The 25,774-nt window shown below is 47.7% G+C and overlaps 1 protein-coding gene across 3 annotated transcripts in view; it reads left to right on the top strand.

Moving 5' to 3' along the window:
• The window catches only part of PRKCA (protein kinase C alpha), a 374,168-nt gene that overhangs the window by 283,335 nt on the left and 65,059 nt on the right, over positions 1-25,774 (top strand). For all 3 annotated transcript variants that reach the window (XM_040989542.1, XM_040989544.1, XM_040989543.1), the window contains exons 6-8: positions 23,660-23,816; positions 24,716-24,850; positions 25,047-25,143. In XM_040989542.1, the coding sequence (XP_040845476.1) occupies positions 23,660-23,816; positions 24,716-24,850; positions 25,047-25,143 (389 nt within the window). The remainder of the gene's footprint in view (positions 1-23,659; positions 23,817-24,715; positions 24,851-25,046; positions 25,144-25,774) is intronic.

Genomic DNA, 25,774 nt, shown 5'->3' with positions numbered 1-25,774 from the left:
GACAGTGAACTGAGAGCAGACCTATGTTTTCTCACAGTTCTGGAGACTCGATGTTCAGTGCTCAAAGTCCCAGATGAAAGCTCTGGCAGATCTTGTGTCTGGCCCGTCTCCATGATCTGCAGATGGTGTCTTCTTGTGGTGTCCTCACAACTCCTCTGTCCCCTTGTAAGGGCGCTCATCCCCTCCCAATGGCCCATTTATGGATGCAGTCATACTGGGGTTGGGTTTCCTTATGCAGTCCATGGCCCCTTCCTATCCCCAGCCTACCCAGTAATGCCTCACACTGGAGGGATTCTGACCTGATGTGACAGCACATGAAGTCCACAGCACCACGCAGCAAGTGTTCCGCCACAGTGTTATATCCCAGATCTAATCAGGAGTGGGGAAAACAGACAAATCCAGATACCACAGTGTTTTGCATGATAATTGGCTGGACTTTAAAAAAATTCAATGTTTGGGAAAATAAAAACAGTCAAGGGTACTGTTGTTGATTAAAGTAGACTAAAGAGACCTGACAGCCACATGCAATCTGCAGCCGTTGGTTGGATCCTAGACCCAAAACAAAGCAAAACAAAAAATATAGCAGTAAAAGACTCTTGGGGTACAGTGGGAAGTCAAATCTCCATTATCTTGTAGACCTGTTTTTGTATCGTTGTGAGGTTCCTGAGTGATGCTGATGTTATTAGGAAGAGAAGGCTGAGATATTTCAGGGGTCATTTTTTCCCCCAACATCTACAGCTTTCAAATGGATCATCAAAGGCAAAGCAAAACACAGCAAAAAAGACTGCAAGTCTTGGAGCGGGGTGGAGAGAGCATGAGTACAAGCAGGGATGCTGATGGCAGGATGTTAATGTTAAAGATGAGTGTACAGAGGCAGAGGGTATACAGATGTTCACAGAACTGTTAACTTCACTGTTGAAGCCAACCCCAGACTTCTGAGAAGCCAGGCAATGATACATGTGTATGGAACGTTGTTCCACTGATCGGTGCTTACCTGTGCTCCTAAGCAAGTGTTCTCAGCTGCGAGAAAGATCCCCAGGGGAGCAATCCCTGGGAGTGTTTTGTGAGTTCTCAGAGCTCCTTATATTCCTCTGCCCTCTACTTCCCTCGACTCCCCAGCAGATGTGGTTAGATGGGATGCTTCTACCCAACCCTGAGTTCTGCTTTGTCAAGGCTGAGGCCCAGAGCCTGCTTCCGGAAGAGCTCTCACCTGACCCCAATGACGGTGGCTGAGTCACTGACCATAACCTTGGAGCTACCTGGTGCTTGCTGTATGAGACCTGCCATTACTCAACCTGGCAGGGTGCAGGTTCCTGGCACAGTGGGCAAGCACTTGTGTTCTGTGTTTCTGGGAGCTTGTGGGTTGTGTCCACTCTGAATACCCTGGGAGAAAAAAAGAACCCAAATTAGCCAGCTAAAGGAATCACCTGTGGATGTGAACATATGTGCACATGTGCATGGAGTGATGTGTCTAACAAGTGGTGCAAAACTGTTACATATGATCCAAATCAACTTGGAGGCACTGAAAAATGCTGAGTGGGCCAGTTGTATTCTGTACCTGCCCTGCCTCCACTTTGGGTGCTACCTCCTCATCTCCTGTGTCTACTTCACAGAACCAGCTCAGCATTTGTCTGTGTTAGCCTGTCTTTCAAGTCAACTTGTGTCTCTTTAGAAAATAACATTGAGTCTCACATCTCTGTGGAACTATAATTCCTTTAGTTTGGGCATCCACACTGGTGTTGCACTTCCTGATCCTTGATACAGAGTGTCCTTTCCTCAAGTGACCTTGTTGGCCAAAGCTCCACAGGTCCATCAACACCTGCTGGTTCTGTGGGTAATGAACTGTGGCACTGCTTCTCCATAGGAGGCACATGAAAAGCAGGGACTTTCTTGGTTTGCAGGTGGAGCAGTAAGAATGAAGAGTTCAGTGTCTGCCAGGTGTCCACAGAGAGGACTGGTGCCCTCCTTTGGCTCAGGACACAGTCATAGCATCTAACTGGCCAAGGCCCTTCCTTTTCTGTTGGTCCATCCATGCCTGGTGTCTGGCAAATGAGGAGGCCAAGACACTGCTGCTACTTACTGAATGGCTATATCCTGTAAGAAGGGTGACCAACATTGATCAGACACTTTCTATGCACCAGGCCCTACTTGCATGTTTTCCAATGTATTATTTCATCATGACAGCCCTTTGAGAAAAATGTCAGAGAGATACAGAGGCCTCCCCAGGCTGTGCAGCTACCAAAATGGGACACTTTGCCTCCAGAACCCCACATGGCCCCTCTACTCTCTTACCCAGCTTGGCCAAGGAAGCATCTGTCCTAATTCACAGCCATTTCCCTTGAGGACAGATGAAGCCTGCACTGTTGCTATAGTGTTTGCACTATCCCAGCAATTAACAGTTGAGGCTGCTCTGCAGTGGCTCAGAGCACCTGTAATTACTGCAGCACCACTGGCACCACTGTGGAGGAAGGTCTGGCAGCAGGGCAGCTGGCTGAGACCTTCCCTGCCTGACAGTAGAGGACTGGGGTGAGCAAAGGTTGGTGGGTGTATTTTCACAGTGTGTGAGTTAGCTGGGTATGTGTTTGGATCAGTCTGGTCTCACCCTGCTGTTGTTGCCTTCTTTCTCCTAGCCTGGGATGTTCTCTTTTAGAGACCCCTCCTCTTCATCTCCCTTTCAGACATTCTTTGAAGAAATCACCTCTTACAGGCATCTGCTTTGAATCTTGATACCTGCCATGCAGGCGCATCCTTAGCAGAAGACAGCAGGGCCCCACCTCTAAGCCAACCTGTAGCAACCTGCTGGTCCCCACATAAGGCTTGCTGGGGTGACAGCCTTCTTCAAGCACAGTCTGAGTCCAAGACAGCAGGTTTGCATGGGTCCATCTGCTCTGTCTCCTCCCTTGGTTGGTCATTCCTGAACATCTGTGTTATGTCCCTGTAACCCCATCTGCAGCCAGTCCCATGCCTACCTCCCCACTATCATCCTTGTGCACCCACCTCTTTACCCTGTGTTTCTGTTAGAAAGACAGGCTTTGTGCAGCTTCCGTAGTGTGGCAGGTACCAGCCCTCCAGCATTTCCCCTCCTCACCTCCGCTTGTGCCATTGCCCTGTTCTCTCATGAACACCATGTTAGCTTTTGGCCTGGTTACCTTGATGAAGTCTCTGCTGATGTTTCATGTCCTGCCTACCATGGACCACTTTCTCCCTGTGCCCTTTCTGACTTTGTTGTGTGACTTCACAAATTTGTCTATACATTTGGGGGGGGGGTGGGATTTGCTTTTGTTTTATTTTTTACCAGATCATAAACCCTATGCCCAGCCCAGTTTGTGTTGGTCATGAAAAATGGCAAGGATGATGGATATATTCAATGAGCACAACATAGGAAATTTACACAGGGTCATACTGTGCTCCTATATCACCACATCCAAGTGACTCTTGCCATGTGAACCCCGTGTCTGGACCAAGTTAAAGTGCTCCTGCTTGAGTCTCATTCACAAAGCCCTAAGACTTGCAAGATCCTTCTGAGAAACACACATCCACCAAGAGACAGGCTACATCCTCTCCAAGAAGCGTGTCATTACTTACATCCTCCTTGTGCCCCTTCGTCCTGACTTCTAGTGGCACAGCTAAATGTCAAATGCGTACTAACTAGCAGCATGCCCTCCTACGGGTTGTTATTCATGCCTGGTTCTCTCTTCAGCAATTCAAAGATAGCTTTCCCTGCTGGGTGCTTAGTCACTGGGTGTCTGTGGGAGGCAGCAAGATCGGGGCGAGGGGCAAATGGGTTGCTAGTGTCATTTCCTTAATGCAGTGCTTGCCTTGGTCTGACGGTCCCCCTGATAACCATAGACAGAGTGGCTTGGTTTTTCTAGTTCCGCTTAGAGGAAGCCCGAGTCCCCTGATTCTTCACAGGGACCTCATTGTCTGTCTCCTTGACTTTCAGCTGCTGCCACAATGAGGCACTCTTAAAGATAGGTCTTGAATGCCTGTGCTGCAGAAAAGGCGAAGTAAATCATTTTTGGGGCCTCTTTCAAGGTTCCCCTGTTAGCACACAGAGACTTGACATTGACTGAGCGGGGTCATCCTTGCACAGGATTTTAATTGCTTCTAATAATAGGATTATCATTTAAGTGCAGGATTAATTGCCATGGAATTATTGCAAGGAACTTGATCGTTCTCCAGAAAGTCAGAGCTTCTGTGAAGAATCTCTTAGAAACCTATAAATGGTATCTTTTCCCATCACTTCCATCGAAAGTGTCTTAACCCTTTGATAGAGGAGAGACGATCTAAGAGGATTGAAATGGAAAAGGATGCAGGCAACAGGTAAATGCCTCTTTTGGGTTCTCCATCAGAAGATTGGAAAACTTGAGTCATGTTAGGAAATGGGTAGGTTTGCCAGTGGAAATACCCGAAAATAAACGCCAAGACCTCTTCCTCTCTCCATCTGTTGTCCAGCTGAGAGGTAGAACAGACAGAGGCCCTCTTAGAGTCCTTGCTAACACTGAGCTGCTCTGAGAGGCCACCAAAAAGTGTTTTTTGCTGAAAATTATTTTTTTAAATGGTTTATATTGGGTTCTCCCACTGATGCGAATGTATGTGCTCTGATTATTGGCATGAAAATGGTACAAAGAAGGGCAGGACACTGCAGGTAACCCACCACTTGCAATCCTTCCATCCCATTTTGTGCCCTTGTTCGATGCCCAGTTGTTCCAGTTAGGACCTAACTCCCTGCCAGTGTTCCTGGGAAGGCAGCAGAAGATGGCTAAGTACTTGAATCCCTGCCAGCTATGTGGAGTCACTGGGTCCAGTGGAAAATGTCTTTCTGTGTGTCTGTCTGTATCTCACTTACTAACTCTCGCTCTCATTCTGCCTTTCAAAGAAATCCTTTCCCTAAATGGTGCAGAGGAACACCAACCTGTGTTCCTCTCAGCTTCCACGCATTTCCACTTGAATTTCCTGAGAAAATGGACCAGATCAGTCAGCTCCTGGGCTGGCTCTAAAATATCCCTGTTTGAAAAGCGTGGGCCACAGTCCTGCCAGCAGATCCGAGCACGGCATCCCTGGGGCTTTCTGTACCAAGCAGAAAGGAGCTGCACTTCACCTCCGGTTTTCCTTTGTAATTAACACAAGGTTTGTGGCTAATTAAAGACAGCCAGGGTCCTTTACAAAACCAGCCAGGCATGTCCCTTCATCCACCCTCCTGCCCCAGAGTAATGAATAGAGAAGTCAAGCGAACTTCCTATAAAAGTTTTCAAGCTGGGGGCACTGAATTGAGAATGGTTACCTATGGGAAGAGTCTTTTCTACAGTTGAGACTTTCCAGGGACAGCGGTTGAAATTGTCAGAAATGCAAGCTTCCCGGAACACCCCATGTGGAGTGGGACAGAGGAGAGTCCTTGTTCTGAAAGTGCCACCCTGGCCTCCCTTTCTCTTTGCTCTCCCTTTGTTGGGGAGAGGCGTGCTAGGTAAGGGAGGAATCCATTTCTCTGGGCTTTGTTGTTGCCTATGGAAGAATGTGTAAGGGGCCACCATTGGCCACAGGCCAGCAGGAAATGTGCATGTGCCACGAGCATCAGTCAACCTCCAGCTGCTCTGGATGGCCCCATGGCACATGGCTGTATGTTCCTCCTGTGTTGCAGGGACGCTGTGACCCTACAGACATCTGGCTCCTCTGCAGAAGCCAAGATACACCTGAGAAAAGTCCTCCATACTCTTCCAATGACCAGTATGCTGTGAAGACAGAGTGGGGAGTGGGAGGCAGGGGGCAGGGGCATGTGTTTCCAAAGTAGTAGAGGCTACCTAATTTTCAAGGCTCCTGTGGCATTGGCTTTGGAGCCAGACTTGATTTGACTCCTGACTGTACCACTAACCCAGTGCTGAATAAGTGTTAGAGACTGTGTTGCAGGCAAACTTAGTCATAGAGTTCAGTGCCTTCAAGTGGGACACTTGGATGGCATTCATTCCTTGGTGATGTAGCTATAAGCACCATGGGACTCCAACTGCAATCCAGAAAATCTAACTCCAAAGCTTTGCCTTTGCTTTACCATCCCTCCCAAGCATGACAGAGACTTGCTGCAGAATTGCTTTCCAGAATTCAGAGAACAATGTGGGAGTTTAGCTAAGCAATCAAAGTGACAGTTAAGGCAACCTGCAGCCTATGTTGGAGTACTTGGGTTCCACTACTGGCTCAGCTGCTCACTCCAGTTTTCTGTTAATGCTGACCCCTGGGAGCAGCAACAATGGCTCAAGTAGTTGAGTTCCTCCCACAAGTGTGGGAGATCTGAATTGCATTCCTGGCCCCTGCCTTTAGCCTGACCTAGTCCCCATCACCCAGAGCTTTTGATTGAGCCAACAGAAGGAGAAGCACTATCTCACTCTTGCTCTCTGCTTACCCATCTCCCTCCTCAAAAAGAAGAAAATTCGGGTAAAACAGTTGAATCTGAATTTGAAGTATGAACCTTAGAAACCTGAACTGACTATGAACCTCAGCTCCTAACCTCTCTCTGTTCCCCTGTCCTGATCTGCAAACTCCAGTGAAGGCACCTGATCTGCTTGAACTCCGAGGCTGCCGTCAGCACTAGCGGTCTGCTGCTGGGAGAGTTGCTTCCAAGACAAGCAGCTCATGGGGGTGCCTCTATGGAGAATGAGACAGCTGGATTGAAGAAGCTTCTGGTCCAGTGGTTTGCAAACACAACTGGACAGCAAATTCCTCCCAGGAACATCTGATCTGAATGATATTTCCACTGGAAAGAGTTCTGTAATTCCATTTAGAAGTTCCTGTAGGGATCCAAGCCTTTGGTTTTACAGGTGTAAAACCAAGGTTTTAGAGGGTGTGTGTGTGTGTGTGTGTGTGTGTGTGTGTGTGTGTGTGTGTGTGTGTGTAAGGACTTTTGGTAAGAAAGGGTAGTGATCAAGCACCACCTAAGGGCAGATGTTTAGCACAGTAGTAAGGCGCTGCCTTGGATATCCACAACCTGTTTCAGGGTGCCTGGGTTCAAGTCCCAGCTCCACTGCTGTTTCAGACCTCCTGCCTTTTAAGGCACACCCTGGAAGGCAATTGATGATGGCTCAAATAGTCAATCCCTGGCCCCCAAGTACAAGATCCAGATAAAGACTCCAGATCTCCGCTTTGACCTGCTCAAGCTCTGCTTGTTCCAGGCATTTAGAGAATAACCTACTTGAAGAGAGAAAGTCCATTCTCCCTACTCTTTTGTGCCCTTCCTCACTCTCAGAACAGAAAAAAAAATGTTATTAATAATTGTAAGACATCTTCTGAAATTCACAGTTGGGACAAGAGCGTCCAATCAGAGAGCATATTTCTGCATCCAGCCACCATTGCTTTTCGTTCAAGGCGGGGTAGGCTTCCTTCATGTTGCAGAAAACACGATCTCAGAGGATCCCATGGTGTTGCCTCCTGAAGCTTCACCTCTCCTACTGTGTCAGACACAAATTCAGAACCTCTGGGGAAGAAATCTATTGGCCTATTCCAGGTCATGTTCCACCTTAAACCGATCACCTGTGATGGAAAGCAGGTAAAAAGGGAGCTAGGGAAGAGGGAGGGTTGCTAAGCAAAGAAAACATCAGGTTTTCTACCTGCTTTTTACCACCACAGACCTCAGCCACAGTTGCACAGGAAATGGGATTGGGTGTAGGGACTGGAGCCAGACCCCTCTCCTTCCACTTCAGTGTCCTTTGCCTTCATATCACCCATCTATTGAGTTACTGAAGAGCCAGACCATATCTGAGCCTATGTACAAAAGCTGAATATGACGCATAAGTGGCCCAGCCAGTTCCCAGAAACAGCCAAGGACAAAGAAAAAATTTTGATTCAGTAACATTTGTCCAACTCAACCACCTGGAGCCTTAATTACCTCTCTTATTTTGGAAGCCATGAAACAGCACACCATATTGTACATGTAAATGGCATTGGTATAGAAGAGGTTTAGCGATGGTGATGCCAGCAGGAAGCCGAGTCCCATGAATGTGGTCACCATCAGAGCACCGAATGAGTAGCTCAGAAAAGTGGAGACATTAATTTAGGGCCTGGGAACTGGACAAAGCCCTCCAGGCTGCCTTTGAGCTGTTGCCCCTAAACACGCTTCCCTAGGGCAGCTTTGTCTGCAGACCATGAGGCTCACTGGGCAGGCCCATGCCTATTACCCCTGGAGCTTTGCATTCTAAGGAATACCAGCTGTGAGAAAGAATGAGTTGGCAAGGAATCACACCTTGGGTTCTCAGCCTCTCCCTGAAAAAGCCAGCTTGCCTGGCTTTCAAGGCCCTCCCGTGGCTGAGAAGATGCTTTCCGTGCTTGATTTGTTCAATTCTGGCTGATACCCACCTATCCTCTCTAAAGCACCCGGAGTCAGGGTACCCACTAGAAGGCTATGTGGGGTGGGCCGGGGATCTTCACATCACACAGTCCTCACAGCCCCTAGGCAGGATCAAGTTTCTCTCTCGTTAGCTAGATATATGTGACTACCTTGTGGTGGTCTAAGGTGTTGACAGTTGACCTTATCAGAATAAGGTCCAAAAGTAACATCAAATATATATGTACACTTTTTGAATTTTAAACTTTATTTAAGAGGCAGAGAGAAACGGGAAGATGGAGAAAACTCCAACCTGGGCCAGTCCAGAACCAGGAACTAGAAATTCACATGGGTGGTAAGAGTACAACTACTTGAGCCGCAATGGCTGCCCCCCAGGGTCTGCTTTAGCAAGAAGCTGGAATCAGGATCCAGTGCTGGGAATCAAACCCAGGCAGTCCAATGTGGGGATCTTAATCACTAGACTAAATGCCTACTTCCAGACTTTTCGCCAGAACTTTGGTAGTGATACAAGGTTTGGCCTGTGAAAATCTCTTAAGCTGGATGACATAATGTTGAATTAATGTGTATCTTCAGCTTTGTAGTTTCAAAGATGTCAATGATAGAAAAATGGAGGATTGTGGTGGGAGGGATGGTCTGTTCTGCTTTGTCTTTTTTGGCCAAGGACAGATATGATCCAGAGACAGATATTGGTAGTCTCTCCACTGATCAGCGTGTCCCTTAGAAAATGCTTGCTGAGCCCATTTTGGGGAACCAAGAACAGACAGGTATGCGGAAGCCACGGGCTCTGCAGTAGCAGGGACAGTTCTGGGTTGGAACTATTGATCCCCTCTGTGAAGACTAAAAATGAAGGGCAAGGCGTTCTTACTGGTATGCTGCTGCAAGCTACTTAGCAAGTAGCATCCTTCATGCACAGCCAGAACATTCTCAGCCCTAAGCTACCACAGGATGTTGGTGCTCCCGCAGGCAAGCTGGTGAGCACAGCTTATCACTCTCCTCCATGACTTCTGTGCCTTCTTCCTTGTACATATGGACCAAAGGTCAGTTTCACTGGACTATGTCTCTTAAGGGTTCAGCTACTTCAGGCAATGGGTGGACACAAGCAATAAACGTTTTTTTTGCCTTCACATTCAGTGATGTGAATGCTTATGATTTTATTAGCAGCTGCTTGGGAGCCAGGCCTGATTTAATTCAATTTAATCTCCTGGGTTATTTCCATTTGGTGTAGTCTATTTAAAGCACAGATGACGTGGAAGTAATCAGAAGGAGGGGCAGATGAGGGAAGGACCAGAGGGGTGTTCCACACCCCTCCCTACCATCTCAAGCCCAGCCCATCTTGACATGAATGGGATAGCTTCATGGACACAGGGCTTGCCAACCATATTCTGGATCTCTCTGTTTGCCTCTGGTGTTGTCCCCTCATTCCTATGAAAAAAGCTCTGTGCGGGGAGGGAAGACTGGGAATACTAATTAGGCAGCCAGAAATACAAATAGAGCAATTCTCTCTGGAGCTAGAATAATAACACCTTCCCCAGCCCCTGCCTTTCTTCTTTTAGCAAGCCATGTCTATCAGTGTGTCATTGGAACTCTTGCTCTTTAGACTGAATGTGCTGGGTTGGGGAGCTTTGGAGGCCAGCATGTCAGAGACCTTTTGCGCAGTGGGTATAATCTGAGTGCATGTTCTGACCAGGAGCTTCAGTGCCAGCCTTGAGGCCTGGAACAACACTCCAGGGCCACCCCATTATTCTCTGCTCCCAGGGATGTTGTGAACTTGGCATGGTATCGAGCATGAATAAAAATAGAGCAATGTCATCCAGTTTCATGTCAGCTCTGGCAGTGCAGAGTCGTACCCCCACTGGAGTGCTGGCTACATGAGCCCAGAACCCTTCCAGGTCAGCTTTACTCAAGGATCCCTGAGCTCATCCTGGTGCTGGCACCCAGCAAGTGTTCAGGGACAGCCACCTATGCCAGAGGTTTCTCTAGGTGATACTGATGCTCAATGGTAATGACAGTTATTGAGGACTGACTCTGTGCAAACACCATGCCACGGGTTTTACTTGCATAATTCCAGGTAATACTTACACTTCCTGCTGGATGATACTCTTCCCTTACTCTATCAGTGAGGAAGTAGAGACATGGAAGTCTTCAGGGACTTGCCAGGTTACAAGGCAGAGAGAATACTTGAATTGAGCATCTTATAATCAGGGAGTTTCCATGAGAACTTGACCCAAAGGTTTCCTGAGGAGTCTTCTGTGTGAGGTGTGGGTCCAACATGGAATAGTTTGGGATTGGCCATAGGAGTGGCAAGAGAGATCTCCAGTGGATCAAATTCCCTCCATGGTCAGATGGAATGGAGATGGAAAGTGCTGTCTCCTGTTTATCATTCATTCCCTGTGGCAGGTAGCTCCTCCTACCCTGGATCCCCCAAACCAGATTCTGTGACAGCAGATTCAGGCCTTTAGTGAGTTTTGTAAGATGATTGTCGTGTATGGAACATTTGAGAACTGCAACTTGGGCATTTCCTGTTCTGGCCCTGAAGTGGGTTAGAGTTACTGAAAACACAAACACAAAAAAATGCCTCTGTGTTTAGGCTGGTAGTGGAGGGAAGTGACTAAAACTAGAACTTCCCATTGCTCAGGGCATGGTGTGCACCAGCAAAGTGACTGCAGAAGGCAGGACGGGGGTGGGGAGGGACCCAAGCGGGTTAGGGAGGGGCAGGTCACTAATTATGCCTACCCAACTGAGACCCCAGGGAATGACCAGGTCCCTGGAAACTTATTCCAGTGTAATCCCCATTGAGCAATACAGCAGGATGCCAGCTTATTAGTTTACAGAGAGAAATCAAGCTGTCGGTGTGCCTACTGACTTCATCAGTCTCTCTGTGTTGTCAAGCTCCAGGAAAAGGCAAATGATGATAAAGAGACTATTATATTTAAAACGCTGTCCTACACAGCAGGAATCCACTTGGGCAGTGCTTTCTCTCCCTGTGGACAGACCTCCGGAGACTCAGAGCAGTGCCCAGAGAATATGGTATCATGACAAGGCAATTAGGTAAATGGTTAGTGGCATCAGGCTAAGACTGAACCATTGTCCCAACATAGAGGCTTCTGAGCTTAAGGGACCAGACGCCACTTAAAGTTAGATGTTCTGATTCTCTTCCTTGGGCTGGCCCCTCGGGCACCAGGAATGCCTTCCTTGGAGTTTCTGCTCTCTCCCTGCTTATTTGAGTGTTTACACATTGAACCCATGCTGCTCTCATAGGCCTGGGGACCCTCTGTCTCCTTCCAGAGCCTTTGTGAAGCTCTATTGTGGTCTAGCATTGAGGGATCCAGTCTCAGGCTGATTTTGGAAGAATCTCTCAGGGTTGGGCTGCCCACCTTCCCCCCTCACTGAGTGAAGGGTGGGCTGAGTTTCACCTGGAAGGAAATTGCCCCGTGTTTGGCCACTGATGAAAGAGGCCACATGGGACTCTTAGCCCCGTGTTTGGAAGCATGTTGGTGATCTAGAACAAAGGGTCAGCTCATTGCAAGAATTCATATAACACTGAATGAAAAAAGCAGCTAACCCTGAAAACAGCGTGTCATACAAACCCACAGCAACCACCTGAACTCATGGAAAAGTTGCTTCCATGGTACGATAGGGAAAATGGTCGCAACACTTGGAAGAAAAGTAAAACAATCAACAAACAAACAAACAAACAAAACCAATGAACATTTTCCTCCCATTGTACATGAAAATACTAAATTTCAAATGGATTTGAAAAGTTAAACTAAATAGTGAACGAAAACACAAGGGTATATTTAGCTTCTCTCCGAAAGGGGAAGGATTGTCTATGCCTCAAAGAAATGGAAGGAATGGAAGGAATTGCCTGACAGCCTAGCTGCCTAGGAGGTGGAGCCTCCGTGTGTCTGGAAGCATGGCCGTGAGATCTGAACACAGTCTGGCAGATATGACAAAGGGCTGTTACCATTCCTATGCAAACAACTCTCCTGACCCACTCAGAACATTCTTTACCTCCCTGTAGGAAACCAGAACAAGGAGTAAATCCAGAGAAAGCAAGCACTGATGGCCAAATAGCCACATGGGAAAAAAGCCAAGCCTAAAAAATGGTTAAGGGAGACAGAAGGGCAAGGCTGTTCTTCACTTTCCCCGCCACACCCCTGGTTGGGGCTGAAATGTGGTGACAGATATCAAGCGTCTGGGATAACTTTGCACCTTTCAATCTACTTTAAAATATGTTTCCTATAAGAAAATGTCTGAAACGTGGGCAGGTTTTCATACCTGAAGATGGTCCATTGCTGTGTTGTCCACGAAGATGACAGTGTCCCCTTTGTAGACCTGATTAGATGTGTTATGGTAGAGCCATGTGTAAGGGTGTGAGCATCAAAGACACCTGGAGAGTATAGCCTTTCCTAGGTTACAAAGGCAAAATCGGAGACTGCAATCATAGTACGTCTGATGTGACTTCTAAAAAGGTGAATGTTAGTCTAGACCGATGCCGAGAAAAAGGCGCCGACAGTTAAGACACTAACTAGCTTGTCTCCTAGCAGAGGCACGGACAATTTCAATATTCCCTGTATCTTCATATTGGAAGTTCATATTTAATTTTTAAGATTAATTTTTGTATCATATTTAGATTTTTGTGTGATAAGACTATTCATTACTCCTATAAGTATTTCTTAAAATTAATACCTTCATATATGATTTATTTATTTAATTTTTGAAAGATTTTTGTTTACTTTTATTGGAAAGGCAGACGTACAAAGAGCAAGAAAGACAGATCCTCCATCCACTGGTTCACCCTGCAGGTGGCTACAACAACCAGACATGAGCCGATCCAGTAGCAGAAGCCAGGAGCTTCCTCTGGGTCTCCAGTATGGATGCAGGGTCCCAAGGCTTTGGGCCATCCACTGCTTTCCTGGGCCATTAGCAGGGATCTGGACGGGAAGTGGAACAGCCAGGACATGAACTGGCACCAACATGGGATCCCAGCACCTGCAAGGGGAGGATTTACCCAGTTGAGCCATTACACCAGAAGCTTCCTATGTTATTGATACAAAATCATTTCAATCTCTCATGACTTAGAAAACAGTGTTTCTCTCACAATTGGATCCCATTTCCTATGGGAACGTTGAGGTTGTAGAAGTCTAATAGAAAATTTTATTCTCCACTGACTGTAAGAAAAATAGTGAGATATTGGGAGTTGGTTTGTGAAGGACTGATTGATGTGCTTTTTCTTCTCACACCTTATTCCTGATTTTTTTTTTTTCTGTCCCGAGGGTTAGCCTAGAGCGACCCTGGAGAGTTGCCAATTTATATTTCATAGTGGGGGCTTCAAAAAGTTGATTGAAGATGGGTTTAAAGGGAGAGTTTGGGCACATACACAAAATTTAAAGTCCATGCACGGTTTTGCTATTATACACATTCTCCAAAACCTCTCCTATGCATGGATATGCACATTTCTTCCCGGCATCTGACATTTTTTAAAACTGTTTGACTCCTATTGTCCTGCCTTTCATCTCCCTTTGAAGGCCCTATTAGGTTTTTCTCTTGTCCTAGAGTCCCTCCTAATGGCCACCTGATGCACTGCAGCTAGATGGCCAGAGGTTTTCAAGCTTTTCTGTCCACCTTAGCTTTTCAGGAAATAGGTATGGGGGACCCTTGATGTGTTGGGGATCAGATGCCCCAGCTAATGTGGTGCAGCCCCTACCCCCACACTGCTGTCAGTCTGCAGAGATGCTGGGGCCGGAAGGAAAGTGGAAGATCTGGAAAGACAAGTCTTGTGCAGAGGGGAGAAGTAGCTAGTAACTCTAAGAGGGGAGAGGGTGACCAGCTGGCTGTGCCCATGCCTGGGGCATCATGAACCTACAAGATCAGAGCAAGTGTAGCTTGGAGATTCATACACTCTGTATCAGGGCTTCCAAATAGTCAGTAGCAAGGGGAGTGGCCTCCCTGACGTGAGATGATGTGAGAGCTCAATGTAATAGGTTGGATGTAGTTGAATGTTGAACATATTCAACCAGACAGAATGGATATCAGCTCCTACGTCATCCTACCACAAGCTACATGAAGGTGGGCCACAGTGTGTAGCACCCCTAGAATTTGGCTGGAATTGTTAAAGCATAGGAAGCGTGGGTTATTGGTCCTTTTTTCCGCAGAAGTCTCAGAGGTCAAGGAACAAAATGCCCATCGAACTACTATGGAAAATCTCTCTTTTCTAATTTGCTAGTGAGAGAAGAAAGTGATTCTTTGGTTGCTGTTTCTTTGGGCTGGACGATTCTGTTCATTCAGTCTGCTGGTCCATGGTCTTTGGGGCCACTACCCTCATGTGTTCTCACTTTGCCTATCAACTTGGAGGCTCTGGGTTGCCTTAGGAATAAACTGTCCCCAACACAGAGCCTGCCAGACAGCAGGAGCTCATGGATGAAGACCTGGACTCGCGCTGATAGGCATCTGGCCATTGTGGAGCCACACCCTTGCTCACACGCCCCTGGCAGGTCCCTGCCCTTGCCAGGACTCCTCTCAATCCCCACAATGTCTCAGTCCCTCGTGGGTGTTGCAATAGGGCCATGTGTGCTGCTGACCTCATCAGCAGAGAGGCATTACTCACAGCTTGGGAACCAGAGCTCCTGCAGATTCCAGGTCTGGCTGGTGAGGGTCTGTTTCCTGACATCTTCCTTCCCACTGGGGCAGACAGGGACCACGAAGCTTCCTGGGGCATCTTTCCTGAGAACATTGATCTTGTTTTTGAGCATCTGCTCTCAGGACCTAGCTGCCTCTTAGAGGTCCCATCTCTTAAGCCTGTAACCTTAGGCAATGGGAAGGGGAGGACTCAGACATTCAGACCTCAGCACACACCTCTTCCCACCCCCGGGCCAAATAGTAACTGGCCTGGAAGAAAGCTACACTCTGTTTTCATATGGGCTTTTAAAGTGTGGAGGAGGAAGTAAGAACCCTAAACCCTTAGAGACCCTGCCTCCGTTGTCATCCAGCAGAGGTCCTTAATCCAGGACCCACAGTTGCATTAAAATGTCATAAAAACTCCAACAAAAGCATCGGAGTGGTTTATGCCTTAAGGAAGATGAAGAAGGCCTGGCCAGAAGGTTTTAGGATATCCCTGATTCTTGAAACAGCCCAGTGTATCAGGAATATGGCTTGAGAGCAGATCGTGCCCTCCCCATGTGCCAGCAGGAACCTGCCTGGCCCTTCCTCCATTGGTGACCCTAACTGCTTCTGCTCTCTTTGCTGAGTCCCCTGCTACCTTGTTCACCACACCACCTGGAATGTGTCCCACCCTTGCCTCCCTGCACAGTCCTCAGTCTCAAGACTCCAAGTCCTAGCCTCCTATACTCAGAAAAACTTATTGCCAGAGAGAGTCAGTGGGAAGACCAGCCAGCTAGCCCCATCCCCAAAACAATCTGTCTCTTCTCCAGGATGCCCAGCCGCATCTGCTGGGCGGTCCTGCCTCCTGACACATCCGCACTCCCACCCCCCACCATGCCATGCAGAACAGCCTTGTGACAGCTTGAGGAGCTGGCGGTGCCTCACGTACACTTTCTTCCTGGCACCTCAACAGAAGAGGCCTGTCCAAGAAACTACAAACAAATTTCAGGCACTGCATGTTCTTCCCGGGATAGTGTGAGCCGTGTGACAGCTACTACCACACTGTCAGGAATGATAGAAGGAGTTTGTCCTTTTGCTTTCCGATCTGCCCCATCATCAGCCCCTTGAGGACCTGTCACCAGGTCCTTGTTCTAGGCTGGACAGACCCTCAGCACCTTGGGTGTCCAGCTCAGGTATCCAGAAGCAGAATCCTCAACCCGCCCAGCTATCCTCCAACAGGTCAGCATTTTGCCATTAAAATCCTTATTTCTGGAGCAACCTTGCCGTTATCAAAGAATGGCTCCGTTGATGCATTATCACTCTCAGGCCATAGGCCTCCAGGTAGAGCTCAGTGGAGAACAGGCTAGGATCATGGCCAGACTCCAGAAGGTCCAGGCAGGAAGCTGCAAATCGGGTGTGTGGAACAGGAGAGGCTTGCACCCAAAGGAGCAAACACAAGCACATAGGAAGCATACTGGCTCAGAAGGAGTAAGGAGGTGACAACAAAGGATGCCCTCTCCCAACCCGGTCCAGGATCCTTCCCAGGCTTCAGGGCAATCAGAGTTCAAGAGGCATAGAGTACAGGAGAACAAAGAGTCCTCTTTAGCTGAGTTTCTCTTCAAAACAGCTCACTGTGCTGTTGGGGTGGTGTTTGCTTTATGCTAGGGATCAGCAAACTAAGGACTGAATGTGGCTGGCAAGGTTTTTTCCTTTAAGCAAAGTTTGTTTTTTGGTTTTTATTTTTCATGTAGCCACATTTGTTTGTTTGTATCCTGTCTATGGCTGCTTTGCTGTTCAGCAGCAGGCTCAAGTATTCTTGTCATGGAGACTTTTGTGGTCAGCAAGACCCTAAATCATTGATAATCGCTGTCCCCTGATCTGCACTGATGGGGAACCCTGAATGCAGAGCCCACTCCAGGGAGATTGAGTTCAGGTTAGTGCGCTAGCCCCTGCCCCTTCTCTCATCCACGAGTTGAGCACCGAGTCATGATCTCACAGGAGCATAGTGAGGCTCCAGTGAGCGGTGTAGTAAGTCAGGAGGAACTTTGCCAGTAAATGCATCTGTTCTTTTGTATTAAGATGTAACTCACACGCCCTAACATATTCACCCTTTAAGAACACAATAAGCCTTGATTTCTTAAGATATTTTTATTTATTTGAGAAACTGAGGACTGCCACCCACTGGTTCACACCCCCAAATGCCTCCAATGACCAGGTATAGGCCAGGTTGAAGCCAGGAGGTGGGAATTCAGTGCAGATTTCCGACATGGGTGCCAGGGATCCCGGTCACTTAAGCCGTCACCTGTTGCTTCCCAGGGTGTGCAGCAGCAGGAAGCTGGAATGAGGAGCATAGCAAAGATTGGACCCTGACATCCCAACCAGCATCCCAGCTGCTAGGCCAAAAGGCTATCTATATCCGTTAAAAAACGGACAATGTTGTAGCTTTCAGTGTAAGAAGACTTCAAAAAAAATTCCTGGAAAATGGAATTAAAAGATGTTTGCTTTGGTGCAAAAACATGTTGAAATCCAGGTGTGGTTTTTTTTTTTCATAATTTCCACCTTTCACAAACTTTATGAAGACCCCACATGTAGTCACAAGATGATACAAACATCACTATTTGCAGAACATTTTTTATCACCTCAGAAAGAAATTTCCTAATGGCAGCTGGATTGAGCTAGACAGGGACCATTTAGAGAAGGAAGATGTCATATCCTTACCCCTGGAATTTGTCAATGTGAACTCTCCTTTTGGAAAAAGCAATTGAGTACCCTTTGCCTTCCTCCCACCCACCACTCTCGGTGCACCTGCACCTCAACCCAGACCCTGCCTGTCACCTGTCCTTCCGGGCCCTGCCCTCACTCCCCTCTCCAGTGAGATGGTGTTTCATCTCTTTCCTTCCTCCCGGTCTCCTAAATGAACTCCCCACCCCATGGCCTCCCCACTATGCCTGGCTTTGTTGTCTCTCTTCTGGGACTGCATTGTGTCCAGGTCATCTAAAGACAGCCACAGCAAGCAAGAAGTGACTACCTACACCTAATCTCTGAAGGCGAAATTCTTGGACGGGATTCCATCAGGTTCCTCTAGCATTAAACATACATTCAGATGTAATCATCATTTTGTGAGAAATCAATTTATGGATATAAAGTTCTTTGAACACACACTGCAGATGTCCCACAATTAATAAAATCACAGATCTAGGTTTGAAGTCACTTTTCGCGGCTAGAACATAGGGTCCATGGATGCGGGGAACCACCATCCATCTCTTGCCTGAGACTGAATGACACCAGGTCCTGTGGACAGACACCAAATGCCACTTGTCCTCTGCCCTTGTCTGCCCATCCGTCCCTCCAGCATATTTGTGTTCTAATTTCCTTGCTGTTGGGAACCGCAAACAAAGGAGAGTGGTGGTTGTTTCTTCTTCTTCTTCTTCTTTTTTTTTTTTTTTTCATGTCAGAAGACTTGGCTTTTGCTTAGGCACAGTGTAGAGTGGGACTATGGAATTTTGTTTCTGCTTTTGCTGTCAGGCAGGGTGGAGGTGGAGGGTATCACTGGGTCAGTGTCCGCAGAACAATCCTGGCTTTTGCATCAAGTCCCTGTGTTGAGCCTTTGTTCTTGTCCTTGGCTTTCAGGCAGGAGTGCTAAACAAGGATGCTCTTAGAGGGGAAGAAAAAGCAGCCAGAAACAGTTTACTGAAGTCAAATAGATCATCCGATGGACCACGTTGTCTTCGATGGTGCAGAACTTGACCTTTGTGAGTGCCAGGCAGTGACCCTGTGTGGGCGAGGCAGGGTCTCTGTGGGACATTGCTGACAAGTCCAGCTTGTGACTGTGTCCTCAGCAAAAGCTCCTTGTTTGTGCACTCTCACTTCGACCTGAACCCAGCCAGAGGACCCCTCAGCAACTGCAACCCCAGAGGGAGGTCAGAAAGCCACTGTGGAGGTAGGGAGGTAGGATGGTTCAGTGTGCAGCTTCTGAGTTAGGCGCTAAAGTGCGTGGGTATGTGTCATTACGTGTCGCAGGTGATGCTGCATATGTTGTCTTGGACTGTTCTCTGAGTGAATTCAGGATTGCACTGATTTTTGTTTTTTTTAAATCCCAAACTGTTTTTGGAACAAGTAGGAGCTGACTGACTCTAGTCTAACCTTGGCAGTTCCAGGATTAGAGGAACTGTCACTTTAACATATGGTTTTTTTTATCCTGAGATGGGACAGGGGAGTGGTGCCAGTGGTCCTGGTGGTAGTCTACGAGTCACGGTCACAGCTTCACTTTTGCCCATCAAGCAGGCTGTTGATGAAGTCTCTGTCTTTACTGCTGATTCTGTGCTCTGCCATCCACACTGGGGCACCATGGCTCAGGGTGTCCAGCGAAGGCTACCAGATCCTCTGAGCTGACTATACTGATCTCACATGGCCTATTAGACCTTTAAAAAATCCCATCCTCAATAGCTTATCAGAGTAGCATGATTTTTTTCTCTGCCTTCTTTATTCTATTGGTCAAAACAGTTTAGTTCTTGTGCAACATCAGAGATAAGAGTTGAAGGACTGAGCTAGGCTGTTCCTGGACCCACTGGTGTTCCCCACCCATCACAACTTCAGAACTGGTCCTAAGTTCAGCAATGCATTGCACATGTGGAGGGCCGTGGGAGGATGTGAGTTTTGGTTGTACTTGCAGAGGACTTCTAAGACACTGAACTGCCATTTAGAAGCATCAAGGTAGGTATAAGGAAGCCACTCCATTTTAGTTTGCTCTCAGTCTTGGTAGTAAGACCAAGAAAGTGTCTGTCTGGGACTGGGCTGTCCCTTAGCCCTCTAACCCTGGTTCCTTTCCCCACTGTAGCTCCCTTACTGTATCCAGCCAGAAATCAGCAACACCGTCAGGTTCTCATTGTACCTATATTTACTTGTTGTTTTCTGTTTAGACAGCACTTTTGTCTTTTTATTTACTATAGTGATAACGTTTCCTTTTAAATGGTGGGTGTTAAAACAGCAACTGAGAGACCAGCTTTACAACATAAGGTTTAAGCCACCACTTACAATGCTGGCATCCAAGCTATGCCACTTCAATCCAGCTCCCCGCTCATGGCCTGGGAAAGCAAGGAGGATGACCCAGGTTGATTGTGCCTCTGAACTCATGTGGAAACCCCAGATGAAGCTCCTGGCTCCTAACTTAGGCCTGGTCCAGCCCTGACTGTGGCAATCATTTGGGAAATAAAACCAGTAGACGAAGATTCTCCCTCTCTCCCTCTTTTACTCCTACTTCCCTTCCTCCCTCGCCCTCTCTCTGAAGCTCTTTTAAATACATATTTTTTTGAATTCCTTAAAATTAAAAAAGAATTTAAAATCAAACAACATGTTAAACAAATATATTTGAGGACTAGATAGTGATGATGCCACCAATGCCAGTCCAGGAGCCCCACACAAAAGATGACAAATACACTCAGCAGTGTCCCAGCTGACTTCACAAAGGGATTCTTGGAGAACCTTCCATGACCCCAGAGCCTGGGCCCCCACGCAACACAAGAGACTCCCATTCCCTAGAGTGGGCCCAGGACATTGCAGGTGCATGCCTTGTGTAGCCGGGCAGTGCCCCTGAACACTGCTTCTTCCTGAAAGCCACACAGCTTGCAGCCATGTCAGAAAACACCCCTGCTGCCCTGGATCCAAGCACTTGCCTGCCAGCTCCTTCAGCTGCCAACCCACTTCCTGAACAGTGAAGACCAGGGCTTTGCTGTCCCCCCGCAACCGGTCTCCATGTAGGCCTTTGCTTGTGTGCTTGTTACCACTTTGACAAACCTATATAACCCTGACCTGAGGGCAGGGGGTGCTGCTTTCCAGGTGAAGAAACTAGGGTTGCTCCCAACCATAGAGCAGCAGAGCTAGAGTTGAGAGCAGGTGGTGTGTAGCCCCAGTTTCACCTGATGGGCACATCCCACATAGGATGCTCACAGTCCCGACTCCTGAGCCTGGGAAGTTGCTGTTGGCTGCAGCAGGAAATTGAATTTGGACCTGCTCCCTGCTCCCATGGCATTTGGAATGGATTACTCCTTTTATTTCCAACTTACACGGTAGCATCTCTGTGGGAAGCCTACAGCTTTAAGCCACATCCGGATCTTATCCCATTACCTTTCAGAAGAGTGCAGCCTGTGCTGTTTACGAAGATCACATTCAGGAAGCTGTGTGCTGCCTGTCGGCTTTGTAACTTGACAATATAGAAGTCAGCACCCAAACATGTTCTGCCTCTGGCCAGGGGTGAGTCAGGAGCTCTCAGTGGCCTGGATAAGGTCCTTCCTCTGCTTCTCTGAGATGTGACTTTCTGCAGCCTCTGACGCTAACCATGCGTGGGCGAGTTCTGTCTTTCAGGAAGTATCCTGATTTTCCATTATGCTGTTTATTCAGAGACAGACCCGAGCTCCTGTCCTTTCCCTCCAGGAGAGCCCATTTCTTACATTTTCCTTCTTTTGTGCTACTCAGGGCTCGTGTTTCAGGAGGCTATACCTTGTGCATCATATAAAAGCCTTCTGCAGGGTCAGGCGCAATGGCTCAACTGGCTAATCCTCCCTGTTCAAATGATGGGATCCCATATGGGCACCAGTTCAGATCCCACTGCTCCACTTCCCACCGACCTCCCTGCTTGTGGCCCAGGAAAGCAGTCGAGGACTGCCCGAAGCCTTGGGACCCTGCACCCATATTGGAGACCCAGAGGAGGCTCCTGGTTCCTGGCTTTGGATTGGCTAAGCTCTGGCTCTTGTAGTCTTTTGGGGAGTAAACCAGCAAATGGAAGAGCTTTCTCTCTGTCTCTCCTTGTCTCTGTAAATCTTTTCAATAAAGATAAATAAATCTTTTTAAAATAAGGAACAACAACCAACAAAAAGCCTTATGAAGAAGCTTGGTGAATTCACCAGTCACTGGATCTGCTGGGGTCCTCCCATCCCACCCCATTGAGGATTTCAAAATGATATGATGAGCAGTGGAAATGGATCTAAACCATCATGCCTAGGCCTTGCCAGCATCAATCATATCATGGAATGTCTTGATTTTTTTTTTCTTCTCATCTTTCAAGTACCCAACTGTGTAGTGGCTTTTATATGTTATTTCACCTAATTCTCCCAGCAGCCCTCTACTGCTGGAAATAGGTGCTGTTCATTTTTATAGATTAAGAAACAGGCTGGGGAATTGCATCCCCCAGTGCTCATGGTTACATGGGGAAGGGGCAGGATTTGGAAGCAGACCTCTTGGGCCTCTTGGGCCATGCCTGTTTGTTGATTCATGTTCTATTCACTCCCCCAGACAGGCAAGATTATGAAAAAAGGTTAAAAATGCTTGAGAGGTACAATTGGTAGCAGGGTACAAAAGAACTTATACTTGGTTTCTCTGTGGTTAGCAGAACTGAGCCACCCATTCCCTGGCTCACACCACTTTAATATAGTCACCTCTGTCTCTTTCCTGTGCCAAGCAAGGTTATAAGGCTGTCAGCCTACAGCCAGCATCGTGAGGACACTTAGCTCTGAGTTCTACTTTCAGAAGCACTCCCTAGGCCCGTGTTCAAACCTAGCATCTTTGACTTTCTCTCATCCCCTCCTCTACCCCTGCCTGCTGCCACCTTAGCACCACCTTCTTCTACATCTCTTCTCTTGCTCATAGTCCATCATCTGGGACCACTTGCTAGATCCATGGGTTCTCCAACCTTCACCGACATCAAAATCACCTGCTCATTTGATAAGCACAGGTCACTGGCCCCTAGGCCAGTAGGTGGTGCTAGTGCTGCCAGTCGAAGGGCCACACTGACAATCCCTGGGCTAGGGAGCCTGTTCTTGATCAGGTGTGTGAAGGCATCTGACTGATGGGGGATTCTGGTGATGGGAATCATCAGAGCTGTTGTAAATAAGCCAGGGAAGGTAGCAGAGGTATGTGGTACAGGTTGGCTTGAGCTAATAGAGGAAGTGACCTGTGACATGAATGTGTGTTGGCTTCCTGATTGGCTTCTGGCAGCCCTACTTCTACAGTAAAATGACCTTTCTTGCTGCTTGTTGTTGAATCCCATACTAGTGCTTCTCAAGCTAAAATGTGCCTTGGAGTTTGGAAGTATTGCTAAAAATAAGGATTCTGAGTTGGTAACTTTGAGGTGGGGCCCAGGTTCTGCAGGCTTACCAAGCTCTCAAATGGCGGCTGCACTGCTGGTCCATGGGCCTGAGCACTGTGCAGGAACTCTGCATCACCAAGTACAGCAGAGCCACCTGGAGCTTTTAAGCACCAGTACTTGGGTCACTTCCCTCAGACATTCTGATTTAATTCTGATCCTGTTAACATCTCCTCAACTTCCCCCCACAAGTTTTGCCAAGTCACAGTCAGGGTTTGAAGCCAACAGCCTTTGAGATCACCACTTACTGGAAGCTCAAGTACATTTGCAGTCCCATGGTCCAGGTCAGGTAGGGGAGAGCTGCAAAGTCCCCCAGGGACTCCTGTGCAAATTTTTCTTCAGCAAGTTTGGGGTGGGACCCAGGTGTCTTCATTTCCAGCAAGTGCCTGAGGGTCAGGTGATGCTGGGCACCAAGACCCGTATATGCCTGCTGACTCTTCCAGGGATGGTGACAGGTGGCTCTTACATTGAGAAAGATGCTTTCAAGTCTCACCTCCTTTTCCTTAACTTTGTTCAGCTTGGGATCAACAACAGAACACAGGTGCATATGGAGCGGTTCCCTTTTGTTTAACATTTCCTTCCCTCTCTCTTCCCAGTTCGAGATGCAAAAAACCTGATTCCCATGGATCCAAACGGGCTCTCAGATCCTTACGTGAAGCTGAAACTCATTCCTGATCCCAAGAATGAAAGCAAACAGAAAACCAAAACCATCCGCTCCACACTAAACCCCCAGTGGAATGAATCCTTTACATTGTAAGTGGTCTCTTCTCTTGGCCCAGTGAGAATCCCACCCACCACGCAGCTACCCACCCACTGGCCAGAGGTAATGAGGCACATGCCCTCTGAAGCTCTTTAGCCATTGCCTTGCTGCCTCACACCTTCTCAGGTTACTGCCATCAGGTGGCTGCCATCACCCCTGTTAATGAATGGTACCTTCATTTGCGAAGAGTTGTATTCTGTAAGCCCTTGTGATGATCACTGCCTGTTCTATAATGAAGAATTCTATGTGAGCTGCTGCAGCCCATATAAAAATGTGCCAAGTGTTATCTTGTCTGTCTGAGAGAAGGGCATGAGGCAAGAATTTAAGTCATGATGTTGAAAGCTGAATAACATAGAAGTTCTCATTGGTGTTGAAGGGACATGTCACCTTCACCTTCATTCAGGCAAGACTTCTCAGAGGTAGTGATATTTAGAATGGACCTTGAAGGATTTGCCAGAACTTCAGAGGTAGATATCGATGAGGGGGAGGAAGGAGAAGCTGAGCCAGGCACACAGTCCTCCATGTCCACTGCCACCCAGGAAGCCGCTGTGCTGTGTGTGGGGTTGAACTTGTGGCCTACACAGACCCTGTCATACACACGCAGTTCTGATATCCAGGTGCCAAAGCAACCATGAGCTATCTGTAACAAATGGCCGTGGCTATGTTCTCATAAAACTTTGTAAAACAGGCAGTGGGCAGTTTTATAAAGGGGTATGGTTAGCTAAGCCCTGGCCTAGGGCTCTGCTTGCTGGCATAAGGAACTGGTGTTTTGTTGGCACCGGAAAAGCAGAGAATACACTGTTTCTCAGACTTAAAGTGGGCAAGCCACATCTCCCAGGAAATCACAATCCACATAACCTACCATGTGTGTGCGTACACCTGTGTTTTGCAGCAAATTGAAACCCTCTGACAAAGACCGACGACTATCTGTAGAAATCTGGGACTGGGATCGAACCACGAGGAATGACTTCATGGGATCGCTTTCCTTCGGTGTTTCAGAGCTAATGAAGATGCCGGCAAGCGGATGGTAAGCAAGGCCCCAAGACCACCAGTGCTTCCAAATCCTGGATGTCTAGAGACTCTGATGCCAAGCAGAGCGCTGCTGGTGGTGTCTGCCCACGATGTGCTTCGTGAAGCAGCTTGATTAGAGGTTGAGTATGGTTGTGCACCCATGGGGTACTGAAACAGCACCCCAACTTCCTTCTTGCTTGTGTCGTTGACAGGTACAAGTTGCTGAACCAAGAAGAAGGGGAATACTACAATGTGCCCATTCCAGAGGGCGACGAAGATGGAAATGCAGAACTCAGGCAGAAATTCGAGGTGAGAACCTCCCCACACCCCCCCACACACAAGGACACTGGACACATCTTTCCTCAGTTACATAAAGCAGAACTTTGAGCAGCACCAAACTGCTGTGGGTACTCTGTTGAAAGGCAAAAAGTAATTTAAATGTTAATCTTTTTCTTTATTTAAAAACACAAATGTTGCCTATAATCACTTCCCTGTGCCAGCTGCTGATGTTCTGTGTCTATTATCATTTAGAGAGTGAGGATTGGAAATGTGGAGAAAATGAGAGCATGGTTAAGTTCTGAATAAGAAATTGGTCTGCACCTCGCTAGGGAGATGAGCAAGGATCCCTGTAAGAAGGGCTTGTGTTCCTCCCAACGGGAGACGCTGGTTTGACCTCTCCTAGAGGCTGTATGTGGGGTTCTGAAATCTTGTCTGCATCTCAAATTCTTTTCCTACAGAAAGCAGAATGTTCCTGATCCTGTGCCAGGGGGCAGCTTAAAGAGCTCTTCCGTTGTGTTTGGGATTCCCTTGACTTTGGCCCCAGACCTTTAGTAACTGCCAGCCTCTTACCCTTCTTCCCGGTTGGTGCTTGGGTTTGGCTTCTGCCTGCCTCCTCATCTTGCTTCCTTCCCCTGCTTCTCTTTTCCTAGCTTCTCTCTCT

The sequence above is a fragment of the Ochotona curzoniae genome, unplaced genomic scaffold (genome assembly GCF_017591425.1).
Source record: "Ochotona curzoniae isolate NIBS_2020 unplaced genomic scaffold, NIBS_Ocur_1.0 contig_523, whole genome shotgun sequence".
NCBI classification, from domain to species: domain Eukaryota; kingdom Metazoa; phylum Chordata; class Mammalia; order Lagomorpha; family Ochotonidae; genus Ochotona; species Ochotona curzoniae.
This window is presented reverse-complemented; position numbering and strand designations above follow the sequence as displayed.